The sequence below is a fragment of the Plectropomus leopardus genome, chromosome 14 (assembly GCF_026936395.1).
Source record: "Plectropomus leopardus strain MGB_pleo_1.0 chromosome 14, ASM2693639v1, whole genome shotgun sequence".
In the NCBI taxonomy this organism is placed as follows: domain Eukaryota; kingdom Metazoa; phylum Chordata; class Actinopteri; order Perciformes; family Serranidae; genus Plectropomus; species Plectropomus leopardus.
Genome location: NC_142189.1, coordinates 8,594,955 through 8,608,940, shown reverse-complemented (window position 1 = coordinate 8,608,940; position 13,986 = coordinate 8,594,955). Strand labels below are relative to the sequence as shown.

At 39.0% G+C, this 13,986-nt stretch overlaps 1 protein-coding gene and 1 long non-coding RNA gene across 5 annotated transcripts in view; one reads left to right on the top strand and one right to left on the bottom strand.

The window, feature by feature from the left end:
• Window positions 1-8,219, top strand: part of LOC148187419 (uncharacterized) — an 18,330-nt gene extending 10,111 nt beyond the window's left edge. For both annotated transcript variants that reach the window (XR_015778772.1, XR_015778773.1), the window contains exons 2-5: window positions 689-828; window positions 5,012-5,232; window positions 5,664-5,839; window positions 8,083-8,219. This is a non-coding gene — a long non-coding RNA (uncharacterized LOC148187419). The remainder of the gene's footprint in view (window positions 1-688; window positions 829-5,011; window positions 5,233-5,663; window positions 5,840-8,082) is intronic.
• tulp4b (TUB like protein 4b) overlaps window positions 1-13,986 on the bottom strand; it is a 20,694-nt gene extending 6,708 nt beyond the window's left edge. Inside the window, exons 1-14 of one of the 3 annotated variants that reach the window (XM_042500694.2) lie at window positions 13,533-13,986; window positions 12,617-12,882; window positions 8,019-8,288; window positions 6,954-7,082; window positions 5,650-5,811; window positions 4,954-5,134; window positions 4,757-4,864; window positions 4,484-4,650; window positions 3,550-3,774; window positions 3,185-3,419; window positions 1,444-1,567; window positions 669-813; window positions 299-392; window positions 67-210 (exon numbers count right to left, since the gene is read on the bottom strand). In XM_042500694.2, the coding sequence (XP_042356628.1) occupies window positions 67-210; window positions 299-392; window positions 669-813; window positions 1,444-1,567; window positions 3,185-3,419; window positions 3,550-3,774; window positions 4,484-4,650; window positions 4,757-4,864; window positions 4,954-5,134; window positions 5,650-5,811; window positions 6,954-7,082; window positions 8,019-8,288; window positions 12,617-12,634 (2,002 nt within the window). In that variant the 5' untranslated portion in view covers window positions 12,635-12,882; window positions 13,533-13,986. Of the gene's footprint in view, window positions 1-66; window positions 211-298; window positions 393-668; window positions 814-1,443; window positions 1,568-3,184; window positions 3,420-3,549; window positions 3,775-4,483; window positions 4,651-4,756; window positions 4,865-4,953; window positions 5,135-5,649; window positions 5,812-6,953; window positions 7,083-8,018; window positions 8,289-8,411; window positions 10,507-12,616; window positions 12,883-13,532 lie in introns of those variants that run through there. The other 2 variants (XM_088087850.1, XM_088087851.1) reach the window with 2 other exon arrangements.

Below are 13,986 nucleotides of genomic sequence, written 5' to 3'. Positions count from 1 at the left end.
CTTAGTGGAAACCCCATATGAAACCAAAAATCAGCACAATAGGTCATCTTTGATATTCATTCACACCTGGTAAGTCGTCCTCATCCTCACTGAACACGTTGGGGTTGAAGACTGGCAGGCTCATAAAGTCATGAGAAATCTTTCGTACTTCTGGAAGGTAGATTGTCATCTGTCTAGGTTGTAGATGAAGCAAACTTGTTTTATAGATGACTGAAACACAAAAGAAAGCCATTGTTACTGTTAGGTTCATCAGAATGGTCAACATGATGTATATGTGTTTCTTGAAAATGGCATTTACCTGCACCGAGATTGGTAGGGAGAAAAGAAGCGAGTCCAACAATTTTGAATTTTGTCCCCCAAATGTTGGATGTGACTTGAGCAAGGTAGTTGTGCTTTGACGCAGTGGAAATGAAAGAAAGAAAGAAAAATGATGGTGTGATACATCAGTGACAGAGATAAAGCACAGTATTAACATATTAAAACACATTCTTTATTCATTTTAATTTTGACATTAAAGAAGGAACGACACTATAGTTACTTGAAAAATTCTAATTTTTTTAAATCATTTTTTGTGAAAAATTACATAGACTAAAACTAATGCAGATATGACAGCATCATTTGTGGATAATGCAGATTAAATTATGGACAGAGGTTCTCAGATGTTGTACCTCTGTGATCCCGTCCATAGAAAACTCGCGACGTGTCAAACTTGGAGACCGAACTGGAGGCTTCTTTGTTGGTAATCGTGGCGACCGTTGACCTTCCTGATTGGCACGTGAAAGTTTGGGAGACTTTCTTGATTCCATGTTCATCCTATGAAATAAAGAGGTACAATTTTCAATTGTCTTTTATTTTGAAATATAACATTTTCTAGGAATGCAAGATAATATTACCACATCAGGGAAGACTTTAAAATGAAAAATTGGCCTGAAATTAAACATTTCTGCTGATAACATGACAGGCTAATCAGATGACACTTTAGTTATGCAACTTTAATTTTAATTTTACTCAAAATATGTCGAAATTGCCTTGTTTGATACTTTGTCAGGATTGTCTCAGGGAGGGCATCAACAAAGCCTGTTATAGGATGAAATTTACAATTTTGTTTGAAAATCTTCCCAAAAAATAAATGGCATCTTTTACAGTTAACCTAAGTTTAATTAGTTTTCTTATATTTTCTCAGTGAATGGGTTCATTTTGAAAAGTGTTGTATTTTATGTCTGCATCAGCCAATAAGCCATCACAATAAGAGTAGACATAATAACATGCTAATTCCACTACAGGTGAGATATGATCTCTGCAATTAGGTGGGAAAAAAGTGCATATATTGATATCAGAAATTGGCCAAAATAAGTTGGAAAAAAGCTATAAAACATCCGCACATGGTTCATGTGTAAATAATTATATAAATATAGTATATCTGACATGCAGAGTTTGGGTGACCTGTTTCCTCGGGATAACTTCGGGGACTTCTTTCCCACCCACTCATCGCTCAACTCAATGTCACTGGAGTCAGAGCAGTTACAGCTGTCAGTGTATGAGATCATGGGATTCACACACACCTCCTCTGGTAAATAAAAAACACACAAACACAGAAGTGGTGAGTCCTCATACATAGTAACATTAAACTCCCCCCTGTGTAAGAACATGACTAAAATGCAGCTCCAGCTCAGCCAGGTCATGGTAAAGGCTATTCCTGTATTGAGCCTCAGAGCATGTTACATCAGAAAGGAGCAGTCATCACCAGAGTCTGTATGTGCTCTTACTCAAGGTGAATGAGCATAACACCACATGAATATGTATAGTTATTTTAAAATGGAGAACAAATTTAAAGAATGGCCTAGGCAAAGAATTAAATTTAAGATGACAAGAAATACAAATACATGTTCCAGGTTATATTTGCTGTCAAATAAATGTTTAAAACTAGAATTACCCCCTGGCAGTTGTATGTCTTCACGCACAAGTCAAGTTATAGTTACAGTTTACATCAATTTCTACACACATATTCCCCCCCGGCAGCACAGAAGAGCCATACAATCAGCACAGTTTCAATGCCGTCACACAAGATTAGTGTCATCAATTTAGTGTCTGACCAAATGTCTCCACTTCCTGAGGTATGACGTAATGGCCAGAAAGGGGTTTTTCCGAAACATTATGATGTCATAGTAAAGTTGACCATTGACCTTTTGGATTAAAAATGAAATCACGTAATCAATTTATCCTTTTCGACATCCGTGTGAAATTCTGTCATAATAAGCATATTAATTACTGGGTTAAGGCCAAAAACATGTTTTGTGAGGTCACAGGACCTTGACCTTTGACTACCAAATTTTAATCAGGTCATTCTTGAGTCAAAGTCCATTTATGCCAAATTTGACTATATTTCCCAAAGGCCTTCTTAAAGTACTGTGTTCAAGAGAAAAGGAAAGATACAAGGTCACAGTGACCCTGACCTTTGGTCGTCCGTCAAGTTCATCACTTAGTCCAAGTGGAGGTTTGTGCAATATTTGAAAGAAATCACCGTATTGTGATCCTGAGATTTTGTGTTCACAGGAGTGAGATGAATGCAAGGTCGCAGTGACCTTGACCTTTGACCACCAAAATGCAGTCAGATCATCTCTGAGCCCAAGAAAATCTCTGTGCCAAATTTAAAGAAATTCTCTAAGGGCGTTCTTGAGATATGGTGTTAAAAGAATGGTATGGACGTACGTATGTACATATAAACATATGTGTGCACAGAAGGATGGATGGATGGACAGAGGGACAATGTATGTATATAAGGACTACCTGAAAAACATAAAGCCTTCAGCCTCTATCACTGGCGCAAAGGCATAAAAATATTTTTTTGTCTTTAATTATGCCTTTGCATTTCTTGCATTTTGTTACCCGTTTGCTAGCTGTGGCTTCTAGATGCAGACAGTAACGTCCATGTCGCCATTGCCAAGCAGTGGTGTTCTCAGGACTTAACCACTTTAGCGGCAAGCATATCATGTACATGACCTCCCCTGTCGTAAACCACAAGCTCCATTTAAAGGTGGCAATAGAAATTCTGCCACCAATACAGGTGTGGAGACAATGTGACAAACGTGGAGTTTCATGTATGTTTAATTCAGTGTTGACACTTTTCACCAGAACTGCTGCCCACCAAAGAACTAGTCCTCATGAAAAGGAGCTGTAAGCCCACCTGCTTTGCTGTCCATCTTTGGATCCATAATGACAAACTCGGGCCGTAGTTTACTGATGCGCCTTCCCTTGAGAATGGGCACCAGTCCTCCTAAATATTCTAGGTAGAGAGTGTAGCAGGGTCCGCCTGCCTCGGGGCTGTCCTCTGCTCGCTTCATGGTGCAGTGGAGCCGCTCATTCCCAGCTGTGGGATAGCTGACGAAGTCACGGATGTTGTTGGGGTCAGGGATTGGGGGCTAGAACAAAGAGAGGAAAAGGCTGAAGGATTGCTGGACTCTTGGGTGAAAACCCATCTCAGTCAGCAGTTTTGCATTGTAAACAGAGTTGGTAAGAAGCTGTTGCTGCACAGAAATGAGTCCAACGCACCTTGATTGTAGGTATGAAAGCAGTGGTGACATAAGAGCAGAGCAGCGAGGGCATGTTCAGTTTCCCCACATCTTTCTCCTCTCGCAAGGCGCTGGCGATGCCCTGCTGGCATAGAAGTTGGAGGCTGGCCACCCTGTGCTCCACACGCACCACATACAGCGCAGGTCCACATGCAAGGAACAGACGAGAGTCTCTGTGACCCCAACAGATGGTGGTGATGGGTCTCTGAAAAACAATTTACACAAAAAAAACTCACTCAGTGCTCTGTTAACAGTTATGGCATCTATTCATCACATCATCTTCAACACTCACAAATCCTGTCTGCTTTTCTGCTTCAAAAAGCAATCATTATGCTAAAAAATGTTCTGCATTTTTATGGAAAAAGCTTAGCAGACCAAGCACGAATCAGTGGACAAGACTGATGTTGTCAAATCTTCAGTTAGAAAGGATAACTTATATATTAAAAGGTAAACAGCGAATATTTCAAACTATATTGAGCCCCTTTATAAACTATGTGAAGGATTTAGATCTATCACATGATCAAGTTTGTGGACTGTGCAGATTCTGAGCCTATATAATTTATTTACTTTTTATTTGCATTTATTGTAATTATTGTCTCTGTTTTGTATAGATTACCATTTTAACATATGAGGAGCATTTTTGTTTTTATCTTATATATGTTTTTCCTTCTTATTTCTTTATTTCTCTCTATGACTTTTGTTATGTATTATGTCACAACTCTATAAAAAGCAAAAAGTTGTTTAAAACATGGAAAATAGAAATTCATATCGAAAACATGGACATGTAAAAATGAATCATGAAATAATGAAATTAATATTATATGTATTAAGTGCATAGCAAATACAGTTTCATAATCATGGACAATACTGCACCTTACTCATCCAATATATTTCTTAATTTATACCGGACTAACCTGTGCAGGTGTTTCCAGAGTGTAGATGTGCTCTCCTTGGACATTATAGAACTTAACGAGAGCGTTTCTCATCATGGACGAGCAGGCGGCGTCCACAGGAAGCCCGTGTCTCTCCATGCCGGCCACAGCCAGGAGGTCTCCCTGGGAGCACCACTGGGCCTCCACATCTGTGGGGTGAAGGAGTACAGAAAACCTTATGTGTTATGGGTGATGTGATTGACAAAAATTATGAGCATGCTTGTAAATGTCACAGTGAAACATGGATTTTTATACCTTTTAGCCCTGAGCGAATTACAGCAGGCGAGAGGTCGTCATAGTTGTTCATTAAACTGATATCTCCTGATAAGAAGGTGACTGTCAACAAAGGCTTGACTCTCCGCACTTGGAAAAAAAAAAAATTAAAGTAATTACATTAGCTTTCCACAGACAGCTCAGGGCAGCACAATGTTTTATGAGCTGTGTGTTTGTACCTAAAGGCAGAATACTGTCATCAGAGTCGGTGTCGCTCTCTGTGCTGTCCTCCACCAGGAAGTCGGGGCAGTTCCAGGACATGCTCACGATCCCATCAGACTCGTGTAACAGGACGTGGGCGAGCATCCGTCCGTGACAATCCATCACTATCACCTGACCGTCTGCGGTGCCAAACAACACCTGAGGGGGCATTGGACATTAAACTTGAATGGATGGACGTGATGAAAATGCCTTGATGCAGTGTGCTCATTGGGCACTGGACCAAGTGGATGAAATATGTAAGACCTTTACGGCCATATTTTGTGGAGGTATTGAAAAGATGACATTATTATGTTGTTCTATTATGACTGCTACGGTATGGGAATTTTGACTGTCTGTCTTGATTTATTTACCGTATCAAAAGCTATCAGCTATCCAGAAAAAAACAACAACAAAATGAATTAATAAATAAAAATATACCTTTTGAAGTAGCAATTTTGAAAAAAAAAATGCTCTGGTGCCCTAAATGCCTGAAAAGTGCTGCAAGAAAGACCATTATTCAAGTCACATTATCTTGTATTAGAGGCATCTGAAGCAAGGGGCAATCACCTTCCCCTGTATGTTATTGTTCTTATTAAAATAGAAAAAACACTTCAACACAACAACAGAAAGAATGATTGAAGACATTCATATAAATTTAACCAGGCACTGTATACCTGTTGATCATCAGGGGTCCAGATGCCACAGGTGATTTGACTCTCCAGGTTAATCTCTGAGGACCAGTGTCTTTGTCCGCTCACCGAGCCGACCAGCACGAAGCCATCCCGGTACGCGATGAGGGCTTGAGTACCATCATGTGACCAAGTGAAGTCACTCACCTGGAGGGAAGAAATGTTCACCCTTAAGGTATTTGTGTGTGTATCCTTTCATATTTTTAAAGATACCTTTGTGAAAATGTACTACTGTTGAAAATGTAAAACTCAAAAGTTATAGATTTGCAAAAACTGCTACATTATTAAGACGTTTCAGTTTTACTCAATTTGTTTAATAGACCCTGAAGGCTTTTGTGTTTGCTCTGTTTCTTTGTTTTTCCTGCATTTGTTGTGCAGTTGGTCTTATTTATACATCATTTTTATTGTGAAATATATTTTTTAAAACTTTTGTACCAAAAATCTGGAACACATATGCTCCATATAATGACTGTATTCACTCAAGTTTGAGGAAAAAAAGATATTTGTGTATGCATACAGGACACTGCCATCAATATTACATAGGTCTCTCTGAGAAAGTTTTTCTGTGAGATCAAGTGCAGTACAGATGTCTTGTATAATGTATTAGTATTAGAGCTGTCCCAAATACCAGTTTCTGGGCATTGAAGCTTCACTGACAAATATCCATGATTAATCGAAGCGTTGACAGAGGTGGGGGGTGGGGTGTTAAATAAGAGATGAGGACTGATGCACCAAAAAATGTGTGACAATTAGTCACTTCATTAGCATGATGGTTGAATATTAGCAATAGTAACTCGAAAAAAGGGTACTTTGCAAGGTGGCTATACTTGTAATACTTACAGTTTTCAGGTGATTTGCCAAGCCCGTTGTGAATTTGTGACATAAGTTTCCTTTGAAAATCCTATCTGGCACTCGACTTTTGGAGGTCATATTTGCAAATTTTCAAACTATTCCAGATGTTAGACTTGCTCAACATTTTGCAAGAATATCTCGAAGTCTGTTACATGAGGTCAAACTATGCAAGTTTCTGAAGTGCAAGAGTGTGAGTGACTGATATTGAATGAAAACAAGTCAGAAAGCTATCGCTGTTTTAATTGACCTTCTCTGTGTTCATAAAAATAATTAATGTTGTTACATAATAAATATTCATGGATGATTATACCTTAATTTATGGGCTATTTTTCATTGAGGGAATGTATATACATATATAAATACTGATTTTAATGTAGATAACCATGACATGCAAACGTATAATACATTGTATGGGACAGCAGAAGAAAAGTGTGTACCTGGGCTCCTCTGTCGTTCACTAACTCTACCGACCATCTTCCTTCATACTGGATCCACACAAAGATCCCTCCCTCCATATCGCAGGTCGCAAGCTTCTGAAAGGGTTCATTCCAACGCACAAGGACAACCTGCAAAAACCCCAGAACACAGTTACTATTTTCACAAACTCAGGTGGCTTTCTGCACAGAAGAGCATCCATGATTAATAGACAAAGTGAACACAATGCTAAAAAAGCTTTTAAGGCTATATTTGATTCCTGAGTTCACTGCAGTTGGAAGAAAAGTCCGCATACAGGGAAAAAAGACATTCGGACTCTTATCTTTTCTTTTTTTTAAAAAAAAATATTGTGAGCCTTTCCACCTTCCTTAGAATATTCTTTATATAAAACGTACTTAGCAATAAGCCCTATTGGGATAATGTTGATGTTTTCTGAGGCTGTAAATTGATTATTTATTTGATGAGCTAAAAATGCATACTAAAAAGCATGCAGAGACAAATCTTGATACATCTAAATATGCTAGAGTTTTTTATTCCATTTCACATCTTATTTTTCTTTATTTTACAGCATATATCTCATATTTTCTATACTACATGTTTATTATGTATGCATATTTTCTCAGTATGTTCATGTGCAGTTTGATTCTGTGGTATGCAAGATCATTACATGCTCTGATATTTTTCTACTTTTATATATATATATAAACAGTTGTTAGTGTTGGCTGTATATTTATTTGACCTCTGTTCGTTTTGTGGTTATTTATATGCTAATTTCTTGATTTTTCCAAGCGCTCTTCGCTGCTGCATTAGTTTCATTTCCCCATGGAGATCATTAAAGCTTTATCTCACTTTGTGTAATCGTCAAAGAGAGTGAACATTGATTTTTAGATCAGGATGGAGGACTCTGTGATGGCGGGTTAGATATAAATACATGCCAGTTTTGTTGGAAGGTGTTTCAAGTCGGAGGGAAGGGGAACACTAAAGAGAAATGGTGAATTTTTCTTTGAGGAATTGCTCTTAATGTTTTTAACTCTCCTACAATAAAAACTTTAGATTTAAGACCGCACCTCACTGTTGTGTCCTCGCAGGTTAAAATTGATTCTCTGAGGTGTGCTTCTGTCCCTCCTGCAGTGACTCGATGTAAACGTCACCCCAACAACTCCTCTTCCGTTCCCCGTGGCGAGCCAGCCCTCCTCGTAGTACCGTCTCCGGCACACCGGCTTGTCCTTTTCACTCTTGGGGACCCTGCCTTTCCACGACAGGCAGAGGATGTTGGAGTCGCTGCAGAGGATGGGACCATGTTCCACGGCAGCCAACATCCCTACTGAGTGACCAGGCTGGCAGGTAAAGCAGAGAAAGATGCAAGTTACATCTGCAATATAACTTTTTTTACTTTGTTAAACAAACAGATTTAATGTACACTATCAGTTTATGTCAGTTTTCTGCGACCCTCAATTTACTTAAAATCGGGTTTTGTTGATATTCAGGACATTTTGCGATGGTCACCATTGGCTGGTGGTCGGCAGGAACATTCCCTATTCCCGATTCCTTTAATGCTATTTTCAGTCCATCCACCAGATGCCCTCTGACTTTCCCTAGCCTCCCCATCAACTGACTGCCTCACCCAACACACACCTGTTCCCAATTTTCTCATCTTCTCTTTAGTTACCTGGAGTTTCCCACCCACCTTCTCACCTGCATCTCATTTCCTCATTAGCATCTCAGTTCACATATTTACTCCAAGCCACACCTTCAAAATTGCCACTTGTGCTTTCAAGCGACCAGTACTTGTACCTGCCTGTGCGCTCATATACACTGATCAGTCACAGCATTAACACTAAGCACATGTGACGTAACATTAACCATCTTGTTACAATACAATGTTCTGCTGGAAAACTTAAGGTCCTGGCAGTCATGTGGATGCCACTTGACGATCACCACCCGCTCATATACCATTGCAGTACATCCCAGTACTGTCCCATCACAGTAAAGTACATCCCCTCATGGCCACAGCAGTCCCCAGTCACAGTGACCATCCCAGCATGACAATGTGCCATGCCACATCACAAAACTGCTCAGGAATGGCCCGAGGAACATGACAAAGAGCTCAGAGGTCCTGTGTCTATGACTCGATCCTCCATGGATCGGACTTGGCTCTGACCTGTCAAGGCATGGACACAGGACCTCTGGGGACGTCCTGTGGGTTGCAAGGTGGGGCCTCCATGGATCAGACTTCTTCCAGCACATCCCACGAAATGAATGCTCAATCAGACTGTGATTTGGGGAATTTAGGGGCCAGGTTAACACCTTGAGCTCTTTGTTATGTTCCTCTGGAAATTCCTGAGTAGTTTTTCCTATGTAGCATGACGCATTCTCCTGCTGTGCAACTTCCACTGGAGAGTGAGGAATTTGTATTGTATTTGGTCTGTCACAATGTTTGGGTCAGTGGTGCATGTCAAGTGGCATCCACATGACTGCCAGGACACCAGATTTTACAGCAGAACATTGCATTATAACAAGACGATTAATGTTATTAATTTCTCCTGTCAGTGGTTTTAAAGTTGCTGACTGGTGCGTACCCTCGTTTCAGCAATAAACCCCTAAAATCATCCTGCTGCCTCAACCGTCTGCCTACATCCCTCCCTCAACCGTGTGACAAGCTGTGTTGTGGGTCCATTAATAGGAACAATAATGGGCAAAAGCTTTACTGGCAGTAACACAAAATTCAATCTTAACCTTGGAAACAGTTGATAACAAACCAGTCTCACTTCTTTGAGGCTTGCAGAGACTCCATCTGCTGAGGAAGACTGTGTAATATGATCAAAAGCCGCAGCTAATAAACTTTATTATTTTTATCCTGCAAATTTGGTTTCCAAGGTAATGAATAAACTTTCAATCTTACGTTCTAACTCAACATGAAGAAAGAAGCCCTCAACACTATTAAAAAATATGTTTTAACTTTAAAAAAGTTCTCCAGGCTGCCTTGAAATTTTGAGTTAACTGAACTTAAAATGACAAATTGAGGTAAATTGCAGTGATTCAAAACAAATCAACATTTGTAGTCAAATCAGTGTATTGATTAACTGAATTATAATTCAGATGTGTTAAAATCATTTTAAGTTTATTTGGTGCGTCTGTTTATGTGGAAGTGTAAAAATATAAGTTATTAGCAAAAATGCATGTATTTGGAAAGTACTGAGCATGCAAATGGATAAATAAAACTTAGATATAACTGCATGACTTGAGTGAAAGTTTGCAAAAAGGCACTTTGATATAGTTTTGTCTTTGTTCAACATGGACCCCTATGACTTCAATTCATCAAGAATTTGGTGTTTTTGGATTCTTTCTTCACGATAGAGGCATGCAAGAGAAACAAAATTTTCTCCACGAATGAAATGTAACACACTGTGAGTGATTAATATACAAATGATCATTCAGTGGCTGAAGTATTCCTGTAAAGGAAAGCCAAACCTGAAAGAAGACTCAACAATAACCTATGGGCAACTCCTCCAGGATACACAGATACAGATGGGTGTCACCTTATTGAGCGGATTGACAGGCATTAAAAATAAATACTTAAATACTGAAAGTAAGGGGTTCTATGTTCCATTATTTAAGTGAGAGCTTGCAACAGTGAATCACTAAATGTGCCCTTATACCAGTAAAAATCCCTGTGGCTGCAGCTCAAAGTGTTCTAGCTGTTGTTCTATTATTCACTGTCTGTGGAGCAGCTCCAGGATTCGTCTCTAGATGACATCATCACTACAGTCTGTCTTTTATTTGATCAGATTCACAAACAAAAACTGAAAGTATTACATAAATATGGTGTCACTTCTGTTTTAGATTTTTAAATCGTGTTTACACCGTTTTAACGCCTGCCGAAATAGTGTTACAGCCAGTGCTGTCTTTATCCTTATATGTTAGTAACAGCTCAGAATGACAGCATCGATTTTCAACCTCGTCCAATCTACTGACACTGGACTGATACTGTCTGAAAAGCAAATGTCCTCAGGGGCTCATGTCTATTTTGAAGTAGAAAAAGATAAATATCCCAATAAAATGTCCACTGTAAGGGTTTATCCATTTATATGTCAAACCACTTAACCCTTAAACAAAGAGCTTTGCCATTTTATTTCTTGTTAATCTTATCTTATGCCAATGACTGACTGACAACCAAGACTCCATGTTTTTGGCTGCAGAGGAGCATAAAATATATCATTCATGACTTTGCATTATGTGTAACACAATTCACAAAAATTAGTATGACTACTTGCTATCTTTTGGGTCTTTGGGATTATATATAGCAGCATATGCAGATAAGTATATACATTTATGTCTTAATTTTTTCCTTTTAAATGTCCTAATATTTAATTCTATGTATATACATTTTTTATTTTCTGTTTGTACTTCTTTGCACCGTGGGCATGGAGAGAAACGCATTTTTAGTATCTGTGTGCTTAGCATAAATGACAGAATTGGCACTAAAGCTAACTTTTGACTTTTTTGATCTCACTACAATTTGAAATCAAATCATGTGAATCCAATGCGTTTATAGTGACTGGCCCACTTGCAAGCAAATAGCATAATCAGGGAGTAGGTTTTGTTTCAACATTTCAGGGGACCTTTATCATGCAGGCAGTTTAGGGTACCTCTGTCAAAAAAAAATGGATATTACACACTACATTTCCTGAATTCATTCATTTTATGCACCAATTTTTGCATTTTCTGCATCAGTTTATACTGTTAATGTTTTAAATTTTGTCAAATAATTAATTATATAATACTACTTTAATTACTTTAGAGTTTTTATGGTGGGGGGTCAAATACACATGTTCTAAATATTGTAGAGGGTGCCCCCTCCACTTCCCTTGAAATCTACACCTATGTATGAGGCAAAACACCCAAATAAGGGCGGAGGCATCTTTCTTTTTTTAACTAGTCCTGTAACATTATCCCCACCACTTGCAGTTGCAATCTTTTTCAGCTCCGATGCCTGTTACAGCGGTCGAGACTGACCTCTGGCGGCAAAAGCTGTGCAATACAATGTATTCTTTAAATACAGTTTCTCTGGATTTATTAACCACGCTGACACACCAAGGCAACAGTCAGCTCTTGGTAAATGTCAGGCCATTAGATACCTCTGTTGTCTTGTTTTGGCGATGTGTCCTGCATCATTGGCATTAGTCTGCCCTTGTTTGTTTTTTTTTTTGTTTTTTTTGGTGCAATTCTGCGTCTTTTTGGCCAACGCATAGGCAACATGAGGTGACTCAACAGTCAGCCATTGCTACCACTAGTTCTTTAATGTTTAATGTTGGTTTGGTGTTTCAGAGCCTTAACAGAGGAGTGTCTGTATTTTTGATATTTTTAAAAATCATATTTTGTATTTCAAAATACCCCAGTAAATAGAAATACCTTGAAATCACCCAGGCCTACATTTAATTAATTAAATGTAACAAATATCACAAAAATTAGTCTAATTTACTTGATATCTTTGAACTCTTTAGGCTTTTCTCTACAATGTAAAATCAAGTCGTGAATCTGAATGAGTTTATACTGACTTGCTCACTTGCAGGTAGACTGCATAATTGGTTGTAATATCTTACTAAAAAGGCAACTTTGAAATCACTGAAAGATTGATTTCTGATATTAAAAAAATTTAACGTACCTCATAGTTCCTGGACATGTTGAGTTAGAATTCCTCCATTGTCGGTGTCCATATTTCCATTCAGATGATGCACTGAAGGGTAATGGCTGCTCTGCTCTTAGTGCCTACAAAAAAATCTACATACAGCCAGATGTTGTCCAGCTCTGTGTTCATTTAAATCAAACAGCTCTGCACTTCAGAGTTTGCCATGAAATGATGTGAGGCTTCTTTGATGTCAGTGGCCCATCCCGTGTCTTCCTGATGTGGCTCTGGAGAGTTGTATAATCCTGTTTCAGTGAAGAAAAGAGGAAAAAAACAGACACATTTAAGACAAACATCAACAAGTAAGGCAATCTAAGAGAGAGATGGAGAGGTGGCTCTCGCTTAAAATAGCCGCGTTGTCATTCAGTGCATCAACCTTGAAATTCACAGTTTTTCTCAGTCTCTATGCAACAGCAACACTGCATTGGAGATCAGGGCACTCGCAGTCTCCATGGGTACTGATACTGTCCGCTCTTGCTATTTTACGTCAAACCAAAGAGCAGCCAGGCGAGGATGTGAACTCCTATGTTCCTATTTCTACATCAAAAACACCCTTGGTGTATTCAAATGCAAATAATAAACATAAAACATTAACATTTCAATCAAACAGCGGTTAGAAACAATATTTTAGCTCTTTCTTTGAGGCATATAGATTCACAGCATCCAATAAAAGTCGAACTGAAAGACCCACCGTCTCCTCTGAAAAGGTCTCTCACTACATTACACATTACATCTATTGAATTTCCCATTCAAAGGCGTCTTGAAGCCAATCTGACCGCATGCAGCAGTCTGAATGAGCCAATTGCTGGCGAGACTAATGAGCTGCGGTGGAAAATAAAAGAGGTGCTTTAATCAAAGAGGTTCATATGGACAGGCATGATGCAGCTGTACGTACCTGACACTGTAACAACGTTAATCCAGAGGCGGTTGGTTCACAGTGCGGTCGTGTTGCCAGGCTCTATTCCGCTGGCGCACTTAGGGGTTGTGGCTTTAAAAAACGGGTTGCCATGAGGCAGGTAGCACGGAAAATGTACCCCGAACTTCAAATCCGGTTAAAACGAAAACACCAATACACCTAATAACTCAGTCAAGAATAATTTATGGTGATTAGGTACAGATCAAACAAAAATGGATAAATTCTGATATGGAGTCTGGTCCACAGGCTGCTGTAATCAATACTAGATTTATTTCTGCACCTCCAAAGGGGGTTTCTGTCAAAATGGCAACCTTACAGGGCGCACCCCATATTTATAATGTGAGCTGAAGTGACATTTTTGACACTGGACCTTGAAGTGATGAATGTGCTTGTAACTGACTGTCCTACCTCCCTGCAGCTGTGTTAACTTTTA